Here is a 22,940-nt window from a genome sequence, read left to right as displayed (position 1 = left end):
GACCTCAAGGCATTTATCAGCAAAACTCCAAAACTGCTTGCTTTACTGCAAATAGCTGTAGCCCAGGGACAGGGTGCTCCTGGAGATAAGTGACTAAACTGATTTTAAAAGCTATTTCTTAATAGAATTTAGGTCTTAGTTTTAGGATTAATTGCACTTTTGCCAGAGTAATTAGTGTAAGTGAGGTAAAAATAAAATGTTGACTGATTTGTTGTTGTGTGTCTGTCTGTCTATCTATCTATCATCTATCCTGCATAAGAAGAGAAGAAATAAGCAAAAAAATGGGAAGGCATGAGGGAGGGATATATGGGAGAGAGGATATGAATACAGCAAGATAATAATGAATGTTGGGTGGGATATAGGGAGACATTGGAATATGATAGAGGAAAATGAGAAAAATAATTTTATTGAACACAATAAACTAAACTATTTAAAACTAACAGATCTGTTTAGAGAAAGAAGATTTTCCCCTAACATCTGTCAAGGATACTTAGAGTTTTTAGAAAACTTGACCAGGAGATCCCTTTGTGGCTCAGCGGTTAACAAACCTGACTAGGATCCATGAGGTTGCAGGTTTGAGCCCTGGCCTCACTCAGTGAGTTAAGGATCCGGCATTGCCGTGAGCTGTGGTGTAGGTTGCAGACGCAGCTCGGACCCAGTGTTGCTGTGACTGTGGTGTAGGCCGGCAGCTGTAGCTCCGATGCAGCCCCTAGCCTGGGAACCTCCATATGCCACAGGTAAGCCCTAAAAGGCAAAAAAAGAAAAAAGAAAAAGAAAATTCGACCATATCTTAGAGCACTCAACAAGTAGAACTTGAAGAGATGCATGTACATTGAAATGATTGCCTATAAACTGATATTTCTAGAACAGATTGTAAACAGTGGGTGATGGTGTGGTGATGTGTTTTTCAATGGCTAATTTGTATTGCTCTTGGAGTTTAGACTTCTCCATTTTAACCTTAATTATACAATTGGTTAATCATACAATAAATGGCACTCAAAGAACCCAACTGTTGACCTCTTTACTTTCCTTTGGACAACTGATTAAAAGTTCCCAAATGATGTTACCTCCCTTCTCCTCCTCAAACACTCCACCCCTGAAAATTCTTACAATTTAGACGCACTAAGGCAAGTCAGACCCTGAAGCAGAAAACAAAAACAAAAACAAAAACTTTCCTAGTACTGGCACGTTAAAGCATCCTGCCTGTGTCAGACCTAAACTGCTCATAGCATCCACTCTGATTTCCCACCCAAGGCAGTGGGGCTGAGCCCACCTCCTTCCTTCTGGGACCTTTAACTTCCTCCAACACAGGAAAAGGGGACACTGAGGGAGTTCCTGTTGTGGCTCAGGCTCAGCAGGTTATGAACCCAACTAGTATCCATGAGGATGCATGTTCCATCCCTGGCCTCACTTAGTGGGTTAAGGATCAGGCGTGACTGTGGCTGTGGCTACAGCTCCAATTCAACCCCTAGCCTGGAAGCTTCCATATGCCATAAGTGTGGCCCTAACCCCGCCCCCCCCCAAAAAAAAAGGAAAGGAAAAGGGGACACTGAAACACTTTGCAGCTTTACAGCAGCTCACCCTCACAGTCTTCCTTGATTTTATATCTATTCCTGAACCCTCACCCCCCATGTACTCAGATGCTTACAACATGCAAGCACACATATATATTTTTCTTGTTGTTTCTCATATATAAATAAGAGGCTTGTTGTGATGCTAGGAGAATTATTATTTGGGGACAGTGGGACAATAGTTCCCTGTCTGGTTAATGGTGTGTGGTCTGAACGGAACCTTGTGGCCCTGCTAGATTGGAACACCACAAAACCCCATTTTCTCTCTCCACCCATTAACCTGAAGTGAAATTCACCTAGGCAATCACACTGTTGGTTTGCTTTATGACAGGCATCTAGAAGCCTGATCTTGCAGGTCTCCATGCCTTATGGCTCACAATGAGTCTTTTGATTAAATAAGTTTCAGTTCAGGTTCATCACTCGCATTTGATTTATTCTAGGAATCTTCCTTCACAGTCCGGAAAATACTTTCAGTTACAGCTTCGGGGAGTGACTTAGTGCCCCAAACTGTGCCTTTCATAATTGAAATCCTGGACCAAGGCTAAGTTGACACTCAAGCCCTGGGGGTGGGCCTCAGCTTCGCTTTTCACCTCTCAAAGAAGGTACTTCCCACCTCCAAAGCTCAACGGCCTCCCCAGGTCTTGCTCTTGGACCCGAATCTGTCTCTTTGGGTCTCCTCACTGTCCCAGAGCATGACTTGTTTAGTGTCACCTCAGTTCCTTACTTGTTCACACACAGCTGCTCCACTGCCCAAGTAGGATCATGGCTGAGACTTACTGGGGTGTGGGGAGGTTTGCGAAAACATATTAGTACCTTTTGAATGCACCAAATACTCTAGAGATCTGCCCTTATACTTAGGTGACTTAGGACAGCAGTGAAGCTGGGGGAGAGGATGCACGATAATGTCCATCAGTCTCTTGAGAGGGTAAGAAAAGCATCAGAATGCTTGGTCGTTCCTGTTGCCCACTGAGAATCACTGTCCTAAAACATAAAACTGGAAACAGTTAGCGAATGCTTAACAAACAGCTCTCTGAGGAAGAAAAAAAAAAAAATCTCATTTGTAGCATTTGCTCGTTCAATGGTGTAAATTCTCTGACCATGGCCAGTTTTAAGCTACCAATATGATATTACACGGTGTTGGGTTGAGATAAGATGCCCGCATTCAGCACTCCTGATCGGCTGTAGCCAGATCCAGCACATCCCTGGGAAGAGGCTAGCTTTGCCCTGTGCTTCTCCTGCTTGGACAAATTTAGCTTAAAAAAAAATCCCATCATCCTATCCTGAGCTCAGTTATGAGAAAGGCTCCCCAGGCCACCTTGGGCATGGGCATGGCCCTTGGTGTCTCATTTCCTTTAAACTCTACCTTCTTGAAGTTTTTCTGGCACTCCTCTGCTCCCAAATGCAGCTTTTGTAAGATAGTTGCTCTTTTCTTTTCTCTGGGCTGATAGTTTCTGGAGCTTACAAACCACACTAGTCCCACCTTGATACTATACCACATACTCCACGTCAATGTACATAGTATGTACTTAATAAAATCTCATGTCTCGTAATTCATGAGTTAATTCTGAAGCTTTTGCAGGGGGAACCTTTTCCAGTCCCCTGGGCTCAAGGTGTCAAAGTGCAAAGGGGTATGTCTCAGGAATATTTTCTGGTATCACCACCTCCCAGGACAGTGACAATGAGAGCTCCCATCCAACCCACCTTCTGTACATCCCTCCAGTTTAGGGGGATGGAGAATCAGAGGGGGTCCAGCCATTTGAGATAAGCCTGGATGAGACTGATCATTCTCAGAACATTCCTGAAAGAGGAGCTGTTTAATATCAGCCAACTCTAGAGTCATAAACCAGGAGAGAAGCCCAGGCTTCTTGCTGTGTGTGTGTGTCGGGAAGGCCAGCAGAGCCACTATCAAGAACTCCATCTCACCTAAGTCCCAGCCTCAGCCTCGTTTGGCCTCTCTCATCAGCTTTGTAAATAGTAGGCTACTCAAGTTTTCTCTAGGGAGCATGGCAAAGGAATGTTTTTCCTTCTGCAGGCAGGCTGCAGGGTCCAAGACTCACAGTGGTAGCCTAGAGATGGAGCTTCTGCTATCTCAATTGCCAGCCATAGTTTGAATGAGGGGCTTCTATGAAACCCGAATAATAAGCCCCTTCAAGATTCCACAGTGTCCCAGAGCAAAACCAAGAGTGAAGGTTATTCTCACCTACATAGTTCCAGGACATGTTGTTCAAGCCTCCATGCTGTTAGCAGAAATTCTGGGCTCTAGATTCAGGCTGCTGGTCCAGGAGCACAAACTTCAGCCTAGGAGCTTGCAGAGAGCAAGAGGACGCTATCATTGCTTTTTTTCTACATTATTAACAATGCATTTGATTAGTGCTTTTCTGTTTTACTAAGTGTACCCACATTGGGTTTTTACATTTTAAATTAATTTTTTTCCCCTTTATCATTCCCAGCATCCAAGGCAGAGGCAGCATAAGGGTAGTGGTTAAGAACATGAGACTTCATTTTGCAACACAAACAAGTATTGAATCCTCATGTTCTACACCTGAAATTAATATAATGCGTGTCGATGATAACTCAAGAATAAAGAACATAGACTTAAGCAGCTGTTTAGTTACTTTAAATAAAACATTTTTGAATTCTTTTCTAAATAAGACCCTTCCAATAGATATATTCAAACCAATGAAATAGTTTGAGTAATCTTTTTAAAGAAAAAACATGGAAACATGAAATTGTATTTACAGATTACCTGGGTGTGAATCCTAGCTCTTCTCCTTGCTGGCTGTATTGGCCTTGGGCAAATTTTTTTAATGGCTCTGTATTTCAGCTTCTTCATCTGTAAAATGGGTCTGATAGTTGCAACTGTTCCCCTAGCGTCGCGATTGGCATAAAATGCGTTAGTAATTTATAAAGCACTTAGTGGCTGACACTGATCATGATAATTTCTACACAAATGTTTTGAAAATTGGCATGAATATTTTCACCCCGACAGATAGAAATTATCACTATAGTGTTTCAAGCAACCATCACGTTTGGCCAGTTTTACCTCGGATATTTCCGGAACCCTTGCTCTCTCCCCCTTCTCTCGTTGCACTGCCCTGGTTTAGGCACAGGGTAACAGCAAACTGCTCGCAGGTCTCCACGCCTTACCTGATGCTCTTTCCTGTTGCAATCCTCGGATTCCCATGGCGCCCCCTTCTTTGACGATCTCCTATTTGTTTTCCATCACTGTTTATCATTACACTCCAAACTCCTGAAGAGTGGAAACTGCCATTCTCTCTGGATTGCCAGCATCTAGGACAATGCCTGGCACAAAGAGAATACTCAACAACCATGTATTAAATAATTGGATGGTTGGTTGCGGTGTGCCAGGCACTCGGTGGTGGCTGACAAGGGGGTTTTCCTTCAATCCTACCCCCAGTTCTGTATGATATGAAGTACCATTATTAGCCCCATTTTACAAATAAGAAAACCGAGGCCCAGGGAGGTGAAATAACTTGCCCTGCAAACACCTATTTATATTGATATGGCTCTTCTCTTCCTTATGTGATAATTTGCAATTTATAAATGGTGTGCAGGAGCAGAGGATGCCAGGAAGCTACAACTGAAATCTCTGATGCGTGAAGATATGATATTCAACTTTCCTATTAAAAGAGCTGTTACTTTATTTTCACACAGTTTGTTCTTAGACTACAGTATTTTTAAGGAGCTTTTGTAATCTATGAAGGTAAAAATTTTACATAAAGACGCAAGTGGCTATTTTTTACAACAATCAACTGATCTGTGAGTCCACTGGATGCTATACTTTAATTCCCTCACGTAGTATTCGTCAGGAGCTTTGGTTAGTATCTTATCTATACATAAACATTTCAAAAAGTCATTCATGGTCAAGGGAATTCCCGTTGTGGCTCAGCGGTAACAAACCTGACTAGTAACCAGGAGGACACGGGTTCAATTCTGGGTCTCGCTCAGTGGGTTAAGGATATGGCATTGCCGTGAGCTGTGGTGTAGGTCGCAGACCTGGCTTGGGTCTGGCGTGGGCCGTGGCTGTGCTGTAGGCCGGCAGCTGCTTCTCCAATTCAAGCCCTAGTCTGGGACCTTCCATATGCCAAGGGTGTGGCTCTAAAAAGACAAAAAAAAAAATCATTCTCAGTGGACTAAATTTATGAAGAGCTGTCTATATCATTGAAAGCATATTTCTCTAGGGCATTGCGGGGAAGTTGCACAGATTAATAGTAGCAGTGGTAGCGGTAGCAGCAGAAGCAGCAGCTACCATTTACTTAGCACCTAGTTTGTACCAGGCCTTCTGTGCTGTAAGCTTTACTTGCTCCATCCCATAGAAGCCGTGTGCAATAGCTTCTGTTGTTTTCTTTATTTTACAGATGGGGAAACTGGGACTCAGAGAGTTTGACTCATTTTCTTGAGGTCACTCAGCTACTGAACAGTAGAACCCGACTGAAATCCAAATGTGTATGTGTCTCTAAAGCTTGTGTTTTTATCCCAGGTTGGACCTTGCAGGCTGTCCAAGTGACTTAACCCTCTCTGAGCTTCAGTTTCCTCACCTGTATAATGGAGGGAAGCAATGCGTCTTTGCAGGGCTATGAAGCTTTGAAATAACAGATGCCCGGGGGCTCAGAGGCACATAGTAGGCATTTAAGCCCTCTTGGCGGTGTTTATGCTAAGTAGGGTACTAAATGGGCAGAGGAAGATCTGAGATCCCTTTAAAGGCACTGGGAGCTGGAGAGGAGGGATCTACAGCTTTGGCACTCTTAGGCGCTGGCCCTCTCCCCTCCAGAATACAATGACCCGATGAAACTCTGAGCGACTGGCGAGGGGGCAGGGGCCAGAATTGGGCTCCAGCAACCTCTGCAGGGACTCGAGGAGAGAGAGGCGGGGGCTGGGAGGGGCGTGGAAATCCCGGTCGTCGGAGGACTGCAGGTGTCAGGGAGTTGGTGTAGGTGGGCTCCCAGCGCCTGACAGAGGGAGGGGAGGAGGTTGGAGCGGCCGAGCGGGCGGGGGAGAGAGGGAGGCGGGGCCCTGAGCCGGAGAGGCTGTCCTTAGACTGCTCTTCCCGTGCAGGGCAGTTTGCTGCATCTGGGGGAGCTCACTGGAGAATCTCCAACAACGGAGCGGGCCTTCAACTACCGTAAGTACCTGCAAATGAGCGCATTGCCTAGTGGCTGAAGATTAAATACTGCCCATCAGATCTAAACAAAACCCCGAAATAATCTCTCTGCTCTCATTAATTGCTGTAAATTTAAATGTTCCCTGGTCTTTCCCCCCACCCCCTTCATTCCTTCCTCTCTCCTTCCCTCCCCGGATCCCGGCCATGCCTCGCCGAGAATCTCTGGGCACTGTAGCTATCTTCCCTTCTCGGTCTTCCCTCCAAACCTTTAGCGGAGCAGGAACCGGACACCCCGCCGAGCCCAACCCCTTTAATTCCTGGAGCCCTCAAAGCTATGCAGGGGGCGAGTCATTAGACATTTCGCGTTTGTCACCCTCAAAAGCACTGCGGCGCTGCCTAAGGGTGGAGGAAGTGCTTGGGGTGGAGTAGAAGGGGGGGATGAAAGGGCTAGATGCCGAAGTTGGGGGGTGGGTTGCGTGGGGGGGGGGTGAAAGGCCAAAAATGGGCGTGACCAATTAACCTGAAGCTTGCAGCTCCTTCCTGTGTTCCCTGGACAGAAGATTCATCATTCTGACTGGGTATAAATGGTAGAGTTTCCTTAGTAGGTTGGGGAGGGGTGAGCCATCTGAGAAGCCCAGCTTCCCTTATTCCACTTAAGCCCCCAGGAAATGAAAGGCTGGTTTAGGGGTCCAGGTGGCAGGCTGGAAGCTCAGAGGGCATCCCTGAGCAGAATCTCAGGATGTAAAACCTGAGTTCCCCCAATCGATTCTAGCCCAAAGCCTCAGGGGTACAAAGCAACAGGGTGGCATCTGAGCTTGGGCCTGGGCCTGCCCCTGAGAGGAGTGGGGGCAACAGTCTCTAGGAGCTGAGCTGGAAAAAGAGCATCTTTAGGGCCTTATATCAGCTTAATGCCCCCTTGGGGAAGAAAAAGAACCACTTTTAGTGAAATGTTCCCTATGTGCCTGGTACTGTACATAGATTGCCTTGGATCTAAGACAGCAACAATGCTAGGTAGATATTATTCCCCAACTTTATAGACAAGAAAAGTTCAAAGGGGTAATTTGAGCATCCTTCAATGCAAAGTAAGAAATGCTAAGGGAAACCGTGCCACTTTGGATCCCTGACTGTCCACCTGCTTCCTGCTGCCCAGATATTTGAATCTTCCCCTTTGCCTGCTCCTTCATCCCTCCCAGTGTCAGCAATGGAGCAAGTTAGAAGCTTAGGTACCAGGATCTGGGGGGGTTTTTTGGGGGGGGAGGGAGTGGAAATCACCCCCTTTCTGTTTGGGGAGCTATGTTTATCCTAGTCTATTGAGATAGAATTAAACAGCTAGGGTCAACCAGAACCTCAGACTCTGGAGAGCTGGTAGAGGAGAGTTAGCCTGAATTTATGTGGTGGACTCACACCTCCCCTGGGCAAAAAGGTTCTCTGGGTACAAGCGTTGAGATAGGAGAGGCAGAAAAGCATAAGGGGTCTGCTTGTGAACATGTAGGGCCTGTGGGCAATAGTGATTTTCAAGAAAATGAGAAGGCCTCCCTGAACTCAAAGACCTTTGCCATAGTCCCTGAAATTCAAACGATTACTTTTCCCTTAGGGGCAGTGAACAGAAATGCTAATAAATTACAGGCAGCCAATGAATCATTTACATCTTATATCAATTAGCTCAAGTAATTTGATTCCCCAACACCTACTTGAGATGGAAGTTTTGAGCTTTTGGAGGGTAAGAGATAAGAATGAAAGCAATCCTAGGTTTGAAGCATTCTACAGAAGGGGCGGCCTGGATGGGATGGGATGGGAGGGCGAGGGAGGTTGATAAAGGGGGCAGGGGCTGTCTCTGAAAGTTTAAATACTGGTTTTAGAGCATGGGTGGGCATTAGGGTTAAACATGAATTTGAGTTTTGGCTCTGATATGTCATATCTTTGGGCAAATTACATAGCCTGTCTAAGCCAGTTTCCTAACCAGCAAGATGGGGGATGGTAGGAATACGTCCTTTGTTCGGTTGTTGAATGACAGACATGTATATGCGAGTAAAGGATCTGAAATGGCGACTGTCTATACCGCCCTCATGACATGGGGCTTCTGCTGGCCTGGATTCGGTTGCTCTCTGGGCCTCTGACATCATAGATACCCGCAAAGACCTTGGATGGGGGAAGGGAGAAGTGAGGCAAGGGGGCAAAGACACGCAGCAGGTACCCCTGAGAGCCTGTGAGCCAGTGGAAGGTCGGCTATTCAGGTAGATGTAGTGACCCAAACTGAACTTTAAGGAGCAGGATAAGGCTCCTGAATAACAGCACTTCTGCTTTTAGATCTCACCACCTACTGAGGGGCAAAGCCCTTCAAGACTCCAGAGGCTCCATGACCCTGGACAGGCCAGGGGAGGGGGCCATGATGCTGCGGACGTTCGCTCTCTTCCTCTTTTGCATGCGTGAGTACAAGGAAGTTGGGGGGCGGGGTGGCAAGGGACCCTATCAGGGGTGCCTCTGTGAGTGGGTGCCTTGGGAAAGGAGTGACGCATATTGAGGTGCGAGGGTGGGTGGGGACAAGGTGGGGGCTCTCCTTTACCATAATGTCTCTTTTCAGGGCTGAGTCTGGGTATGACACCAATAGGTAAGTGAGTCCTGCCACCTCGGGTACCTTCCTGCCTGAGGGCTGCAGGACATTGGCCTGCCTCCATGGCCCCGGACATAACTGCCTTGAGATCCCAAAGGCAATTTCCAGATTGAGCTAGGTGTGACTCAGGAGCCCTCATCTCCTGACTTGGCTTGCCATAAAATAGTAAAGAGATTCCCCAACTCATTTGAATCCCTTGAACAAATATCCTGGGTTCCCTGTTGCCCACATAAGCACACACTCCTGTCCTCAAGGTCGGGGCTAATTTTATGGGACATGGTGGGGGATGGGGATGATATGGGAGGGAGAGGGTTGGACTGCTCACATCTTTGTTATCTTTGGGAATGACAGCAATGATGCAATCTCAACCGGAGCTGTGGATAGAGACCAACTACCCTCAGGCCCCTTGGGAGAACATCACGCTTTGGTGCAAAAGCCCCTCTCGGATTTCAAGCAAGTTCCTGCTGCTGAAGGATAAGACACAGATGACCTGGATCCGCCCTTCCCACAAGACCTTCCAAGTTTCTTTCCCTATCGGTGCCCTTACTAATTCCAATACAGGTCTTTACAGGTGCTGCTACTGGAAGGAGACCGGCTGGTCAGAGCCCAGTAAAGCTTTAGAGTTGGAGGCACCAGGTAAGAAGACAGAGATCAAGAATAAACTCCAGCTCCTGGGATTCAGACTTGACTTCCCAGAGCACAGTTTGTTTAATTATTTTTTATTTTATTTTTTTTTAGGGCCGTGCCTGTGGCATATGGACGTTCCCAGGCTAGGGGTCGAATCAGAGCTGTAGCTGCCGGCCTACACCACAGCCACAGCAATGCCAGATCCAAGCCACATCTGTGATCTACCCCACAGCTCACGCAAAGCCGGCTCCTTAACCTACTGAGGGAGGCCAGGGATCAAACCTGCATCCTCATGGATACTAGTTGGTTTGACTCCGCTAAGCCTAAACAAATGACTCCTAATTCATTTGTTTACCTCCAGTGCACACAAGCATACATGCAGGCATCCCACAGTTAGCAAATAAAGGCCTCCTCTCTACAGGCAATGCAGCGTGAGGACACAGACTCTGGAGCAGACCTAGAGGGCAAGCTCTCAAGATAGGGCAGCCCCTAGTTGGGGAAAGAAGGGATGACAAGGATCATACAAGGAAGAGTCACTTAAGTAGAGCCCTGTGCTGCTCCCTGAGCAGTGCTGCCCTTGCTCTACCTGAAGTCCAGTTCATTCTCTCCTTCCAGGCCAGCTGCCCAAGCCTATCTTCTGGATCCAGGCTGAGACCTCCCCTCTTCCTGGATGCAATGTGAACATACTCTGCCATGGCTGGCTGCAGGATTTGGTATTCATGCTGTTCAAAGAGGGATACGCAGAACCCGTGGATTACCAAGTCCCAACCGGGACAGTGGCCATATTCTCCATTGCCAACATGACACCTGAGAGTGAAGGGGTGTACATCTGCCGTACTCATATCCAGATGCTCCCTACCCTGTGGTCAGAGCCCAGCAACCCCCTGAAGCTGATTGTGGCAGGTGGGTGTGGCTATGGCTGCTGGGGTCTTATGATTGTTGTCCCCGGGATCATGGTTGGATGAGCCCAAGGTTTCCGATTTTACTTTCCTCGGCCAGTTCCCTGTAAGGCCCAAGAGCTAGAGTCATTTGACATTTTACTGAGATGCAAATTAGAATCACACTTGCTATGAGGCAGATGTCTGGGAGCCAATCACTTGGCTAGTGAGTGAGCCCAGCCAAATGTCCAGCAGCTTCAGCTCATCACAGCTTTGTTGCTGTCTATTTGTTGACTATCATGCATTCATTCATTCATTTGGCTGATATTTATTGAGCACTTAATATGTGCCAGGCACTGCCACTGCAGTCTTGTAAACTGATTTTGAAAATGTAAATGTATTTTTCTTCTATTTGTGATGTTTCTTTTTAAGTGTGGAAAATAGAATGGACTGCTCATGCTGGTGATAAAAATAAACAAGAAATGACAAAGAAAGCGATAGTTCATATTTTAAAAATGGCTTTGTAAATTGATTCAGTCCTGTATATACAGATCCAGTAAGGCAGTACCAAGCTTTAAGCACAGCAGCAGCTCCCCCAAAATGTCTAAATGCTAGACACACCCCCCACCTCTAACTCCTTCATCCCATGGCCTGGATGCTTCTGGACAGAATTGGCCACACTTGCTTTAGTTCCTTCATCACGTAACATAGGCTTGGGGAAAGCTGTGGTGCTACATGAAGCACCCCGGACTTAGAAGCAAGAATCCTAGTTTCTCATTCCATCTCCGACATCGCCTCCCTGTGTGATATTGAGCAAATTACTTCACCTCTGTGCTTTGAGTTCCCCCACTCTAAAATGGGATAACAGTATCCAATCTACTGTACGATGCCTCTCTGTGCCTCAGTTGCCTCATTCGCAAAATTGGTATACTAATAATGCCTACCTCACAGGGTTGTTGTGAGGATTTGCTTAAATATACTATATGTACAGTGCCTGGCATATAAGTTCTCAATAAATGGTAGATCTTAATTTTACTAGTATAGCTTTTTATTGAGGATCAAGGAACAAAAGACTGTCTGTTTGAACTGCATGTTATGGATGTTTGTCGTATGAATGGCCGTCCTTCCGGTGTAGTTTCCACTAACACACACTTTTGCAGTTACCTGTTTGCTAGTGTCCCCCACTAGACCATAAGCTTTTGGCTGGCAGAGACTGTGTCTGCCTTCTTTCCTTGTATATCCCTAGACCTACGTGATGCCTGACACATCCGAAATGCTTAATGAACATACGATAGAGCTAATCCTTCCAATAATGAATGGGCGGGCCTACCTGGGATTGGAGGGGGTAAGAAGGAGTGGTTTGGGGGTGAGGTTTGCCCTCCACTTAGTAGTGTAATCTCTTTGGAGGAATAATACATGGGCATGGAGGTGTGGTGCCATTAACAGAGGTTTCTCTGGGTGGCAGACTTACTGGCCAATCCCTCCTTATTGGCTTCTTCCGATGGGAAGTAGGATCTCTTATGAGCTTAATATGTTCAAAAGCCATCCTTAATACTGCAGTGGCGTTTATGCTTTATGAGGATAGACTCAAAGTCATCTTCGGAAATTTGGTTTCTTGGGGGTTTGGAAGAACTACATTTGGCATTTCGGGGACCTAAAGATGCAGAGAATTACAGATGTAGCTATCCCACTGAGACACACCCTGACACATAGTTAGAGCTCAGTGAAGCCGACAGAGTCTGTCTGGTGAGCTGAAAGGGACATAAGTGAACTTACCCTTGGTTACGTCTTAGAAAAGAGGCAGAGATTAAAGGAAGGGAGAGGGAGCAGAGAGTAAACTCCAGCTACCACTTCCCATCTAAAGAAACTAGGGAAATAAAGCCAGAATATAATAAGGAAGAATCATCTTACCTCTAACTCAGGGTCTCTTCCCTTTCTAGGACTCTATCCCAAACCAACTCTGACAGCCTATCCTGGGCCCATCATGGCGCCGGGAGAAAGTCTGAATCTCAGGTGTCAAGGGCCAATCTATGGAATGACCTTTGCTTTAATAAGGCTTGAAGACTTGGAGAAGTCCTTTTACAGCAAGAAGCCAATAAAAAATGAGGCATATTTCTTCTTCCGGGCTTTGAAAACCCACGATGCTGGACATTACCTCTGTTTTTACTATGATGGGTCTTACAGGGGTTCACTTCTTAGTGATATCCTGAGAATCTGGGTAACTGGTAAGAGAGGGGGAAGCCGTGGGACCTATGTTAGGGGCTAAGGATATACAACTCCCTCTGGGCTCCCTGGAGAACCTAATCATGCAGCTGGGGCTAATGGTGGGGGAGGGAGCAGATTTTGTGTGACTGGCCTTGGGATGGGATTTGCCAAGGGTGGACTGGAGGAAGAGGAGAAGAGCCCTAAGTAGGGGAGGGATAGGTCAGACTGTTAGCCCTTTATATTTTGGATCTCGTCCTAGACACTTTCCCCAAGACCTGGCTACTTGCTCAGCCCAGTCCTGTGGTCCAAATGGGTCAGAACGTGAGCCTGTGGTGTCGAGGGCCAGTGGACGGAGTGGGGCTTGCGCTCTATAAGAAAGGAGAGGACAAACCACTTCAGCGCTTGGATGTTACCAGTATTGATGATGACAAGTCATTCTTCCTCAACAATGTGACCTATAGTGATGCTGGCATCTATAGCTGCCACTATCTCCTCTCCTGGAAGACTTCCATCAGGATGACAGCACACAACACCGTGGAGATTGTGGTTGTAGGCAAGTGCTAACCATTATTGTTTGTTTATATCATCATCACAGTGTTATACGGAGGAGCCAGTGGCCCTCTACCCTCTTGGATGTATGAGCCAAAGAAAAACACACTAGGAGGGTGATAAAGAATTTTCTCCTAGGATTGTTACTCAAGCCCTATTTGTCTTGGCATGGACAAGCCTCATTGTGACCCTTAGAAGCGGTATTTTCCTTAAGATCGGGCGAATTTGCAGGTACAGGTCTTTTGGATTGAAGGTAGGAACCTAGGAGTCTTTAGAGAATCGAGGAATGGGCCAAGGGGCTCTGAGGCACAGTCAAATTTTGAAGCCGCTGACCTAGTGGAAGTGGAAAGAAGACGACGACCAAATAGGCAGCTGAGAAACATTTGTCAAGGGGGGAGGTACTGAGTTCAATGTCGCGTGTTCTAACTCTGATCTCTGGATTGATTGCAGATAAGCCCCCCAGACCCTCCCTGTCAGCCTGGCCCAGCACCGTGTTTAAGCTAGGAAAGGCCATCACCCTTCAATGCCGAGTACCTCATCCAGTTCTTGAATTTTGTCTGGAATGGGAAGAAAGAGCAACATCCCAAAAATTCTCAGTGGACGGAGACTTCACTATCAGTAACGTGGAAGGGAAAGGCACAGGGACCTACAGTTGCAGCTACCGCATAGAGGCACAACCTAACATCTGGTCACATCGCAGTGAGCCTCTGAAGCTGATGGGGCCAGCAGGTGAGAGCACAAGTCTTCCTAGGGTTACCCTCCTCACAGCTTTGGCCATGATACCCCTGGGACCCCAGAGCAATGCCCAGAAAGATATGAAAAGGGTAGTTGGGGGCTTGTAAGTCAGAGCCCTTGGGTTTGGGCATCCTTTCCCTGGAGTGGCCTCACAGCCACTCAAAGGCAGGTGGCAGGATACTTTCAAGGGTCCCATTCTTCCTAAAAAATGAGCCTGAGACCTCTGCTTCAACGTCCCTTCACCTGCAGTCACCGATCCCCCTCCCCTCGTGAATGTGTTCACCTGTCCCTGTCCCTGTCCCCATCAAGGCCCCTGCTTCTGGTCTTCTCTGGCCACAGGCTTTCTCACCTGGAATTACGTTCTGAATGAAGCTGTCAGATTGTCCCTAATCATGCAGCTTGTTGCCTTGCTGTTGGTAGTGCTGTGGATAAGGTGGAAGTGTCGGAGACTCAGAATCAGGTAACTGTCTTGCCCAACCCCTGTTCCTCACTCTAGCTGAGTGTAAAGTCTCTCCAGAGATTCAGGAATGGGTCATACTCCAGTTGGGATGAACCACAGGGGCATACCCTTCTTATCCTCCACCTTCCGGGCTTAAGATACAAGACTCATTCCAGCCATTTTTCTTTTGCCACACAGAGGGGTCAGGACCCAAGGCAGAGGGTGGAGAAATGCATATTTCTCAGAGACTAGAGAAGTAATCAGAATCTCATTGACTGATCCCCCAGGAGAGTGCCCAAACCTCCCTCCCAAGTGACCCTGCCTCTCAGAAATGATTGATGGCTTCCACGTTAACTCGGTCTGAACTTTTTTTTGGTAAGAAGCCAGGCTGTCCTGTCTCCCAGGATGTTATCCAACTCCCGCTCCAACTTTTCACCCGTACTCCTATCTTTCAAGGGCTAGACAGCCTCGTGGTCCACTGTAGCTGCTGTAGAAGCCAGTCTCTCTGCCAGTCTGCCCCCCAACCACTGTACGGAGCATTCTGAGAATAGAGCCTTAAAGTGGGTGGGTACCTGAGGGAGTGGATTGGGCCAGGGAATCAGACTGCTTCCTCTGGCCCATAAAATATCAAGTCAGATGGGTTTTCCTCCCATTTACTCTTAGCCTTTTGTGTCCCGTGGGTCATCCCCTTCTTTCCGCGATCCCTGTGGCCTTGTGTTCAAGCTCTTCGGCTTGAAAATGGGAAGAGAAATGACAGCTCCTCGCTTGGTGGGAGCCTGTGCTCCTGCAGGCCTTGCCTACTTTCCCCCACCCTCTGATCCTGGCTGTACCCCTCCCCCACTATGATCATGGCCCTTTGTGTGCCTGGGAATATGCAATACACAATGGATGATGACTATGAGTGTGTGTGTGTCTGTGTTTTCCACTGGGATCTGAGGGACAGAGTGCTTGAGGAATGAGCAGGGAGCCACCTAAACTTTCTGCAAAACCACCGCCCTTTGAGCTTTTGAAAAGTTCAATGGGAGTCAAGCTCTCGTTCTCTTCAGAATCTAGCTTGACTTCCACATGCATTGGGGGTAACCGTCAAGCCAAGGGTTGGGAAAACATGGCGCTTTAAGTGCCCCACCCCAGCCCAGGACCACTGCATCAAAGAACAAGTTCGGAAACCTGATTTCAGAGAAGGCAGCTTTAAGAGCATGTTTTCCTGACCAGGAAGGAGGGTCCATGTTTTCCAAGTAAAAAATTGTCACGTGAACTTGGGCGTAACATCCTCTAATTCTACAGGAGCCATAACCCAAAGCTGCTGCACACCATTTCTCATCATAATCTGGGTGGGGATTGAGAGACCCCCCTCTGCCAAGCTTAGCTCAGCACTGACAATCCTCTGGTAATTCACTGCTGCTGCCTAGGCAACCCTTCCACAACAAAGGCAGGTGAGGCAGGTCAGTCTGAGGACCAATATTGCCATAAAAGAAAACAAAAACAAAACTGCTTCCAAACTTAAACTTGGTGACCAAGAAACACCCAAGATTTCTCCCTCCGCTCCCACGCCCACCACCCAGAGGGGCCCATCCCACTGAGCTCCAGGGGTCCTGAGAGCTGGTGTTACAGCCGCATTTTCACATCTGACATCTCAATTCCAGCAACAGCCTAATCAGGGGCCTTGGGGAGCTGACACTTGATATAGTCTGGGGAGGGGGGAGGGGGCGGGGGGCACGTGGGTCATGAAAGAGCCAGAGGTTTGTCGGTGGTCAGGCCCTCAAAAAGAAAAGTCGTCGATGTCAGAAAAGATTATATCCCATTATCCTGGCCATATCCAATCCCTATTGGGTGGTGAGTAAGCCAATGACATAAATTGCCGCCCCCTTCTCTCCGCCCTCCCCCTAATCCCAGCAACTCCTCTCATCTCTTTTCTGGTCTTGCTAGAGAAGCCTGGTTGCTGGGAACAGCTCAAGGGGTCACCATGCTCTTCATACTCACGGCTCTTCTCTGCTGTGGTGAGTACGAGGGGGTGGGGGAGGCCGGGGTGAAGTCCCGTGGGGGAGGGGGCGAAGCCCTGGCAGCAATTTCTTTTGCAGGACTGTGCAATGGGGTATTGACAGAGGAGACTGGTGAGTTTTTCCTGCTCCAGCCTGGGACATTCCTCCCTGGAGATCCGAAATAACTCCAGAGTGTCAGTGTCAGTGGCCAGGGAGTGACTGGTTGGGAGGGAAGGACAGCCAGGAAGGGGCACTTGCTGAAGCTGCTGGCAAAATTCAGCCTCCAACTCTGCTTTTCTGCCTGCAAATTTTCCCACAAGCTTCTGCATTTTTCTGAGCCTCAGCTGAGACATCAGCTTCCCCTTTTCCCAGCACCTGCGGAAGGAAGGAAGGAGTTTGGCTTGGGGTTGAAGGGGAGGTGGGCAGTGTGATCTGGGCGGGGGTGGGGGGGTGGTGTCAAGGGCAAGTAAAGGGGGAGGGGGAGGGGAGGGAGGATGGCTTCATTAACTCTGCTGTTTCTAGAAATAATCATGCCCACCCCTAAGCCTGAGCTGTGGGCAGAGACCAACTTCCCTCTGGCCCCGTGGAAGAACTTAACCCTCTGGTGCAGAAGCCCTTCTGGCTCAACGAAGGAGTTTGTGTTGCTGAAGGACGGGACCGGGTGGATTGCAACTCGCCCGGCCTCGGAGCAGGTCCGGGCTGCCTTCCCCCTTGGCGCCCTGACCCAGAGCCACACCGGGAGTTACCACTGCCATTCATGGGAGGAGATGGCTGTGTCAGAGCCCAGTGAGGCACTTGAGCTGGTGGGGACAGGTAAGAAAAGGCAGGGGTCCTCTGGGGGTGATCCCCAGGCCTCCTGGGACTCTAGCATTGCTCCTGGGGGTGGGGGAATGCTCAGAGCCCCAGAGCCCAAGGGGCTTCTGCTGCCTGCAGGAGGTGGGGGGGGGGCACTGCGATGGGGGAGGGGAAGACGGAGAGGAAGAGCCAAAGGCCAGTCCAGGATGGATTTCTATTTTGCCGACAGAGTGACTCCAGGTGTCCCATCTGGCCACCTCCAAACTTCGGACCCGTTTTCCTCCTTGTTTTTGTTTCCCAGACATCCTCCCCAAACCTGTCATTTCTGCTTCCCCTCCAATCCGGGGCCAGGAACTGCAAATCCGGTGCAAAGGATGGCTGGCAGGCATGGGCTTTGCTCTCTATAAGGAGGGGGTGCAGGAACCTGTCCAGCAACTTGGTGCTGTTGGGAGAGAAGCCTTCTTTACAATCCAAAGAATGGAGGATAAAGACGAAGGCAATTATAGCTGCCGCACTCACACTGAAAAGCGCCCCTTCAAGTGGTCTGAGCCCAGTGAGCCCCTGGAGCTTGTCATAAAAGGTAGAGCTGAAAGGGGTGTGTGAGGGAGGAGGGGGAAGCAAAGCTCTGGGTCAGACACTCCTCTCCCCACAGCAAACTTTGCTGCTGGTCCTAGGAGCCTGTGTCCAATCTTAGAGCCAGGCAGGCGTGGCGCTGGGAGTGCCAGGGCCTCTGGCTGCACGATATTAATAGCCATAATCGTTATTAATAGCTGGGCTTTGTGGAGGGTGATTTAATTTTTCTAATTATTTTCATGTCGAGTATCTCATTTAGCTATGGCGCAAATATTCAAAGGTGGTGGGTCAGGTGCCGTTTCCCCTTCTTGTCCAAACGGGCAAACTGAGGCTCAGGCGATCAGCAGAGCCTCAGGGACAACTGACTCTTTTAGTGCGCTTCCAGCTTCCATCGCTTGTTCTAATGGCAGCGAAGAGTCAGCTGGAGGAGGCGAAGGGTGGAGGGAGGGGGTCCCATCAGCACAGTGGTTTGGCCTGGATTTTTAAATGCGCTTTGCCCTGAACGAACGACTAGAGAAAACGAAGCGGCTTCTAGGACCCGATACCTGCTGTGTTAGCCAGCTCGCCTTCTTGACCCTTAATTTGAGTTGGTGTTGTGTTGTGTTCGGTTCTCTTGCCTTCCAGAAATGTACCCCAAGCCCTTCTTTAAGACATGGGCCAGTCCTGTGGTCACGCCTGGTGCCCGAGTGACCTTCAACTGCTCCACCCCCCGCCAGCACATGAGCTTTATTCTTTATAAAGATGGAAGTGAAATCGCATCCAGTGACAGATCTTGGGCCAGTCCGGGAGCCAGTGCGGCCCACTTTCTGATCGTTTCAGCGGGCGCTGGTGATGGAGGCAACTACAGCTGCCGCTATTATGACTTTTCTATCTGGTCTGAGCCCAGCGACCCTGTGGAGCTCGTGGTGACAGGTCAGGAGTGGGGAAATCCAGGCGGAGGGGGTCCTGCCCCTGGGACAGTGGGCGGCAGGGCTGTCAGTGGGAGAGGAAGATGCGCTCCTTCTAAAAGTCACCAAGAATGTGCTTAGGCCAGTGCCTGGCACATGGTAAACAGTCCGCGGAAGGCGGCTGTTTATATTCTCGCTAATACAGGAAGAAGCAGCGACAAAGGAGTGGAGGGAGGAAAATAATTTGCTTCTGCAGAAAGAAATGAGGCAGATGGGGGAGTTTCACATGTTGCCCTACTTCTGAAAGCTCTTTGTGGCTTGCCCTTGAGCTTTAGGCCCGATGTCCACTTTTTCTTTGGCTGGGCTGTCAGAGATTGGTGGGCTGGATGGCCCTCAGAGAAGGAATAAAGACCTTGAAATGTCAGCTGCATATTATACAGCCATTACAAATGCTCGTTTTCAAAGGCTGTGTAACGTCAGAGGACAATGTTTGCAATATAAAGTGAAAAATAATTAAACTACAGTAGGCCCAGTTAGGCGAACCCTTATAGCTACAATTGCCTGGGCATGTACAAAGAAATTAATAAGGAAGAAATACATAAGATATATAAAGAGTGCTTATCTTTGAGTGGTAGAATGATATTTTCCTATGAGGTATTTTGTTCTGTCTTTTCTCATTTTCTGCAACAAGCATGCATCGTTTCTTATAATGATGCTAAAAAAGCAACTTCCAGAATGTGGGGGAGGGGCAGGCTTCTTTCATGTCGTGGTCTCTTTCATTTCAGAATTCTACCCCAAACCCACTCTCCTGGCACAGCCAGGTCCTGTGGTGCTTCCTGGGAAGAATGTGACTCTGCGCTGCCAAGGAGCCTTCCAGGGCATGAGGTTTGCCCTCTTGCAGGAGGGCACCCAGGTTCCTTTACAGTTCCAGAGCGCCTCGGGCAAGTCGGCCGACTTCCTTCTCCATGCTGTTGGAGCAGAAGACTCTGGGAACTACAGCTGTGTCTACTACGAGACCACCATGTCAAACAGGGGATCACATCTCAGCGAACCTCTTATGATCTGGGTGACTGGTAAGGACAGGCGAGACATGGGATGGGGACAGAGACAAGTGGAGAAGGGCTCAGGGAGGGTGATCCCTCTTGGAAGGCTACTGGAAGGCCGTGGAGGGGAACTGCTGCTTCCAGAGGGAGAAGGATAAAGGGTTAAGCCAGCAAGTGATAACTTCGCACACTCACCACTTTGCATCTTTGGTCTCCTCCTAGACACATTCCCCAAGCCGAGGTTGTTTGCTGAGCCCAGTTCTGTGGTTCCCATGGGGCAGAATGTTACTCTCTGGTGCCAAGGGCCAGTCCATGGAGTAGGGTACATTCTGCACAAAGAAATAGAAGCCACTTCAGTGCAGCTCTGGGGATCCACCAGTAATGATGGGGCCTTCCCCATCACTAATGTATCTGGTGCTAGCATAGGGCGTTACAGCTGCTGCTACCACCCCGACTGGACCAGCCCTATCAAGATACAGCCTAGCAACACCCTGGAACTCATAGTCACAGGTAAGGGGAGGTGGCTCTGGAGTGGGCAGGGGAGGGCGAAAAGAGGGAGCAGGCTGGAAGACAGGGCACAGGACATGGTTTCTCAAGAGCTCAGGTGGAGGCAAGCAGTAGCCTCTCCTCTTTAGTGACCGGAGACTCCAGGGGTGAGCCACTGAAATGCGACCACCTCTCTATGACCAAGAGTTAATTTCTTCTAGGTCTGCTCCCCAAACCCAGCCTATTAGCCCAGCCTGGTCCCATGGTGGCCCCTGGAGAAAACATGACTCTTCAATGTCAAGGGGAACTGCCAGACTCAACATTTGTCCTGTTAAAGAAGGGTACTCAAGAGCCCTTACAGCAGCAGAGGCCAATCGCATACAGGGCTGACTTTCGGATGCCGGCGGTGAGGAGCGAAGATTCTGGAATCTATAGCTGTGTTTATTATTTGGATTCTGCTCCCTTTGCAGCTTCTAATCACAGTGACTCTCTGGAGATCTGGGTGACGGGTAAGGTCGGGGAGACTTCAGGAAAAGTCTAGGCTTTGCGGGGTTTTTTAGTAGTTAGCCCGAAGCGGGTAAAGGGCTGGATTCGAGGCCCCTTCGAACGCTGTGTCCTGGTTGGTTGCAGATAAGCCCCCTAAACCCTCCCTGTCAGCCTGGCCCAGCAGTGTGTTCAAGCTGGGAAAGGACATCACCCTTCAGTGCAGAGGCCCCCTGCCAGGTGTGGAATTTGTCTTGGAACATGACGGAGAAGAAGCGCCCCAGCAGTTCTCGGAGGATGGAGATTTTGTCATCAACAACGTAGAAGGAAAGGGCATTGGAAACTACAGCTGCAGCTACCGTCTCCAGGCCTACCCTGATATCTGGTCTGAGCCTAGTGAGCCCCTGGAGCTGGTGGGGGCAGCAGGTGAGATGATAGTCCCTCCCTGGCTCCGGTGTAACACACCTGGGATACCAGAATCGGTCCCCATGGAGGTAGGCCAACCATGGAGGGGGAGGGGCTTGGAGTCAGAGACCTCCAGTGTGGTCATCTTTCTTTTTCTTAGGGATGGTAAGGAGGTGAGACCCCACATCCACTCAAAGGTAGTGAGAAAGATCCTTTCAAGGCCTCTTCCATCCCCGCAAAGGAAGGCTGCTTCTGCCTCAGCACAAACACTGCCTCTGACCACCCCACCTGCCATCTCAACACATGGGTCCCAAGTAAATCCCAGAGGAGGCCAGATGAGGAGGCAACAAGAGATCAAGGGGAACATACATGCACTAGTCCCTATGGCCTTGGTTTCTGCTCTTTTATCATCACAGGGCCCGCTGCTCAGGAGTGCACTGTGGGGAATATTGTCCGAAGTACCCTGATTGTGGTGGTGGTTGTAGCTTTGGGGGTGGTGCTAGCCATAGAGTGGAAGAAGTGGCCCCGACTCCGAACCAGGTAATTGCTTCATGTCAGCTGCCTTCTGTGAACCCAGGGCTTCTGTTAAAACAATGGTCCGGTGCTGCTCTAGCGTCTTGAGTCGCACAGCGCAACCTGTTTTCAGGTCGATGGCTCTGGAACGGCCCTTAGTCGTGTCTGTCATGCCTTTTTCTCTACCCAGGGGCTCAGAGACAGATGGAAGAGATCAGACCATAGCCCTTGAAGAGTGTAACCAAGAAGGAGACCCAGGCACCAACACCAACTCTCCCTCATCAATCTCTCAGGGAACCTCAGTGGAACTGCCTGTCCCAATATAGTCCTCTCCTCTGTTACAAGAGCTTTCTTCTCCTCTCTTTTATCCTCAGAAACCCACAGATCTGACCGGTTTCCCTGGGAGTCCACCCCATCTACTGTTCCTTGGCCACTAATTACCTGAGATGGGTCAAGGGGATTTTAGGAGTTGAGAGCTCTATCCGAGTGAGATGTTTCCTGAAGAGAGATTCCCCACCCCTGTAACTCCTCACTGTACTGATTTACTGGTGCATGAAATTCTATTAAAAATGTATTCTTCTGAATAAAGAGAGTATTCACTATTTAACTGCAAAAACTACGGCAGTGGTTTTCCATTGGATTGCTGTCCATGTGACACTTAGCAAAGATGGCGCGTCGGAGCTGACCTCCATGGCAGAATAAGAGAACACAGGGCTGCTAGTACAGAGAAAAGAGCTCGAGGATGGGGTCGGGGAGGAGCGAAGGCTCCAAAAGAGTGCTTCCCAATTTGGTTTGGGACATGGTCACTGAACAGGGTGTCCTATTGTCTTTCCAACTCATTATTGAATGAATGGATGAACGAATGAAGGAATGAATGGCAATGTTCTCTCCAAGTTGCGCTTGAGGAGGGCAAACACTGAAGTTACATCCTTTTCACAGGATTACTTCGAAGTATGTATTGCACCTGCTTCCAGAGTTAGGATTAGTCCACCGCAGGACTTTGAAATTGGCAGTGTTCTCGTATGGCCCCTACCTAACA

General features: G+C 48.8%; 1 protein-coding gene across 2 annotated transcripts; it reads left to right on the top strand.

Annotated features, from left to right (window-relative positions):
• Positions 1–6,644: 6,644 nt before the first annotated feature.
• Positions 6,645–22,520, top strand: IGSF1 (immunoglobulin superfamily member 1). Of its 2 annotated transcripts, XM_047765443.1 has the most exons (20): positions 6,645–6,714; positions 9,001–9,119; positions 9,275–9,301; positions 9,656–9,940; positions 10,547–10,834; positions 12,750–13,034; positions 13,274–13,567; positions 14,014–14,292; positions 14,638–14,758; positions 16,664–16,734; positions 16,816–16,848; positions 17,239–17,529; positions 17,813–18,091; positions 18,709–18,996; positions 19,757–20,044; positions 20,237–20,524; positions 20,722–21,009; positions 21,131–21,409; positions 21,805–21,928; positions 22,092–22,520. In XM_047765443.1, exons 2-20 carry the CDS (start codon positions 9,050–9,052, stop codon positions 22,225–22,227), a joined length of 4,014 nt encoding a protein of 1,337 aa, XP_047621399.1. In that variant the 5' UTR covers positions 6,645–6,714; positions 9,001–9,049; the 3' UTR covers positions 22,228–22,520. The 2 variants fall into 2 exon arrangements, with proteins under 2 accessions (XP_047621399.1, XP_047621400.1); XM_047765444.1 differs by lacking the exon at positions 16,816–16,848.
• The last annotated feature ends 420 nt before the right edge of the window (positions 22,521–22,940 follow it).

This window comes from Phacochoerus africanus, chromosome X (genome assembly GCF_016906955.1).
Source record: "Phacochoerus africanus isolate WHEZ1 chromosome X, ROS_Pafr_v1, whole genome shotgun sequence".
Lineage (NCBI taxonomy): Eukaryota > Metazoa > Chordata > Mammalia > Artiodactyla > Suidae > Phacochoerus > Phacochoerus africanus.
The sequence above is the reverse complement of the archived record's forward strand: the minus strand, read 5'-3'. Positions and strand labels throughout refer to the sequence as shown.

Excerpts from the sequence above, each read along its gene's own strand:
- IGSF1 (XM_047765443.1), top strand. The coding sequence starts at position 9,050 with ATGACCCTGGACAGGCCAGGGGAGGGGGCCATGATGCTGCGGACGTTC. Across the intron at positions 16,735-16,815 it reads CACGGCTCTTCTCTGCTGTG|GACTGTGCAATGGGGTATTG; the intron begins GTGAGTACGAGG and ends TTTCTTTTGCAG. Across the intron at positions 21,929-22,091 it reads TGGCCCCGACTCCGAACCAG|GGGCTCAGAGACAGATGGAA; the intron begins GTAATTGCTTCA and ends TTCTCTACCCAG.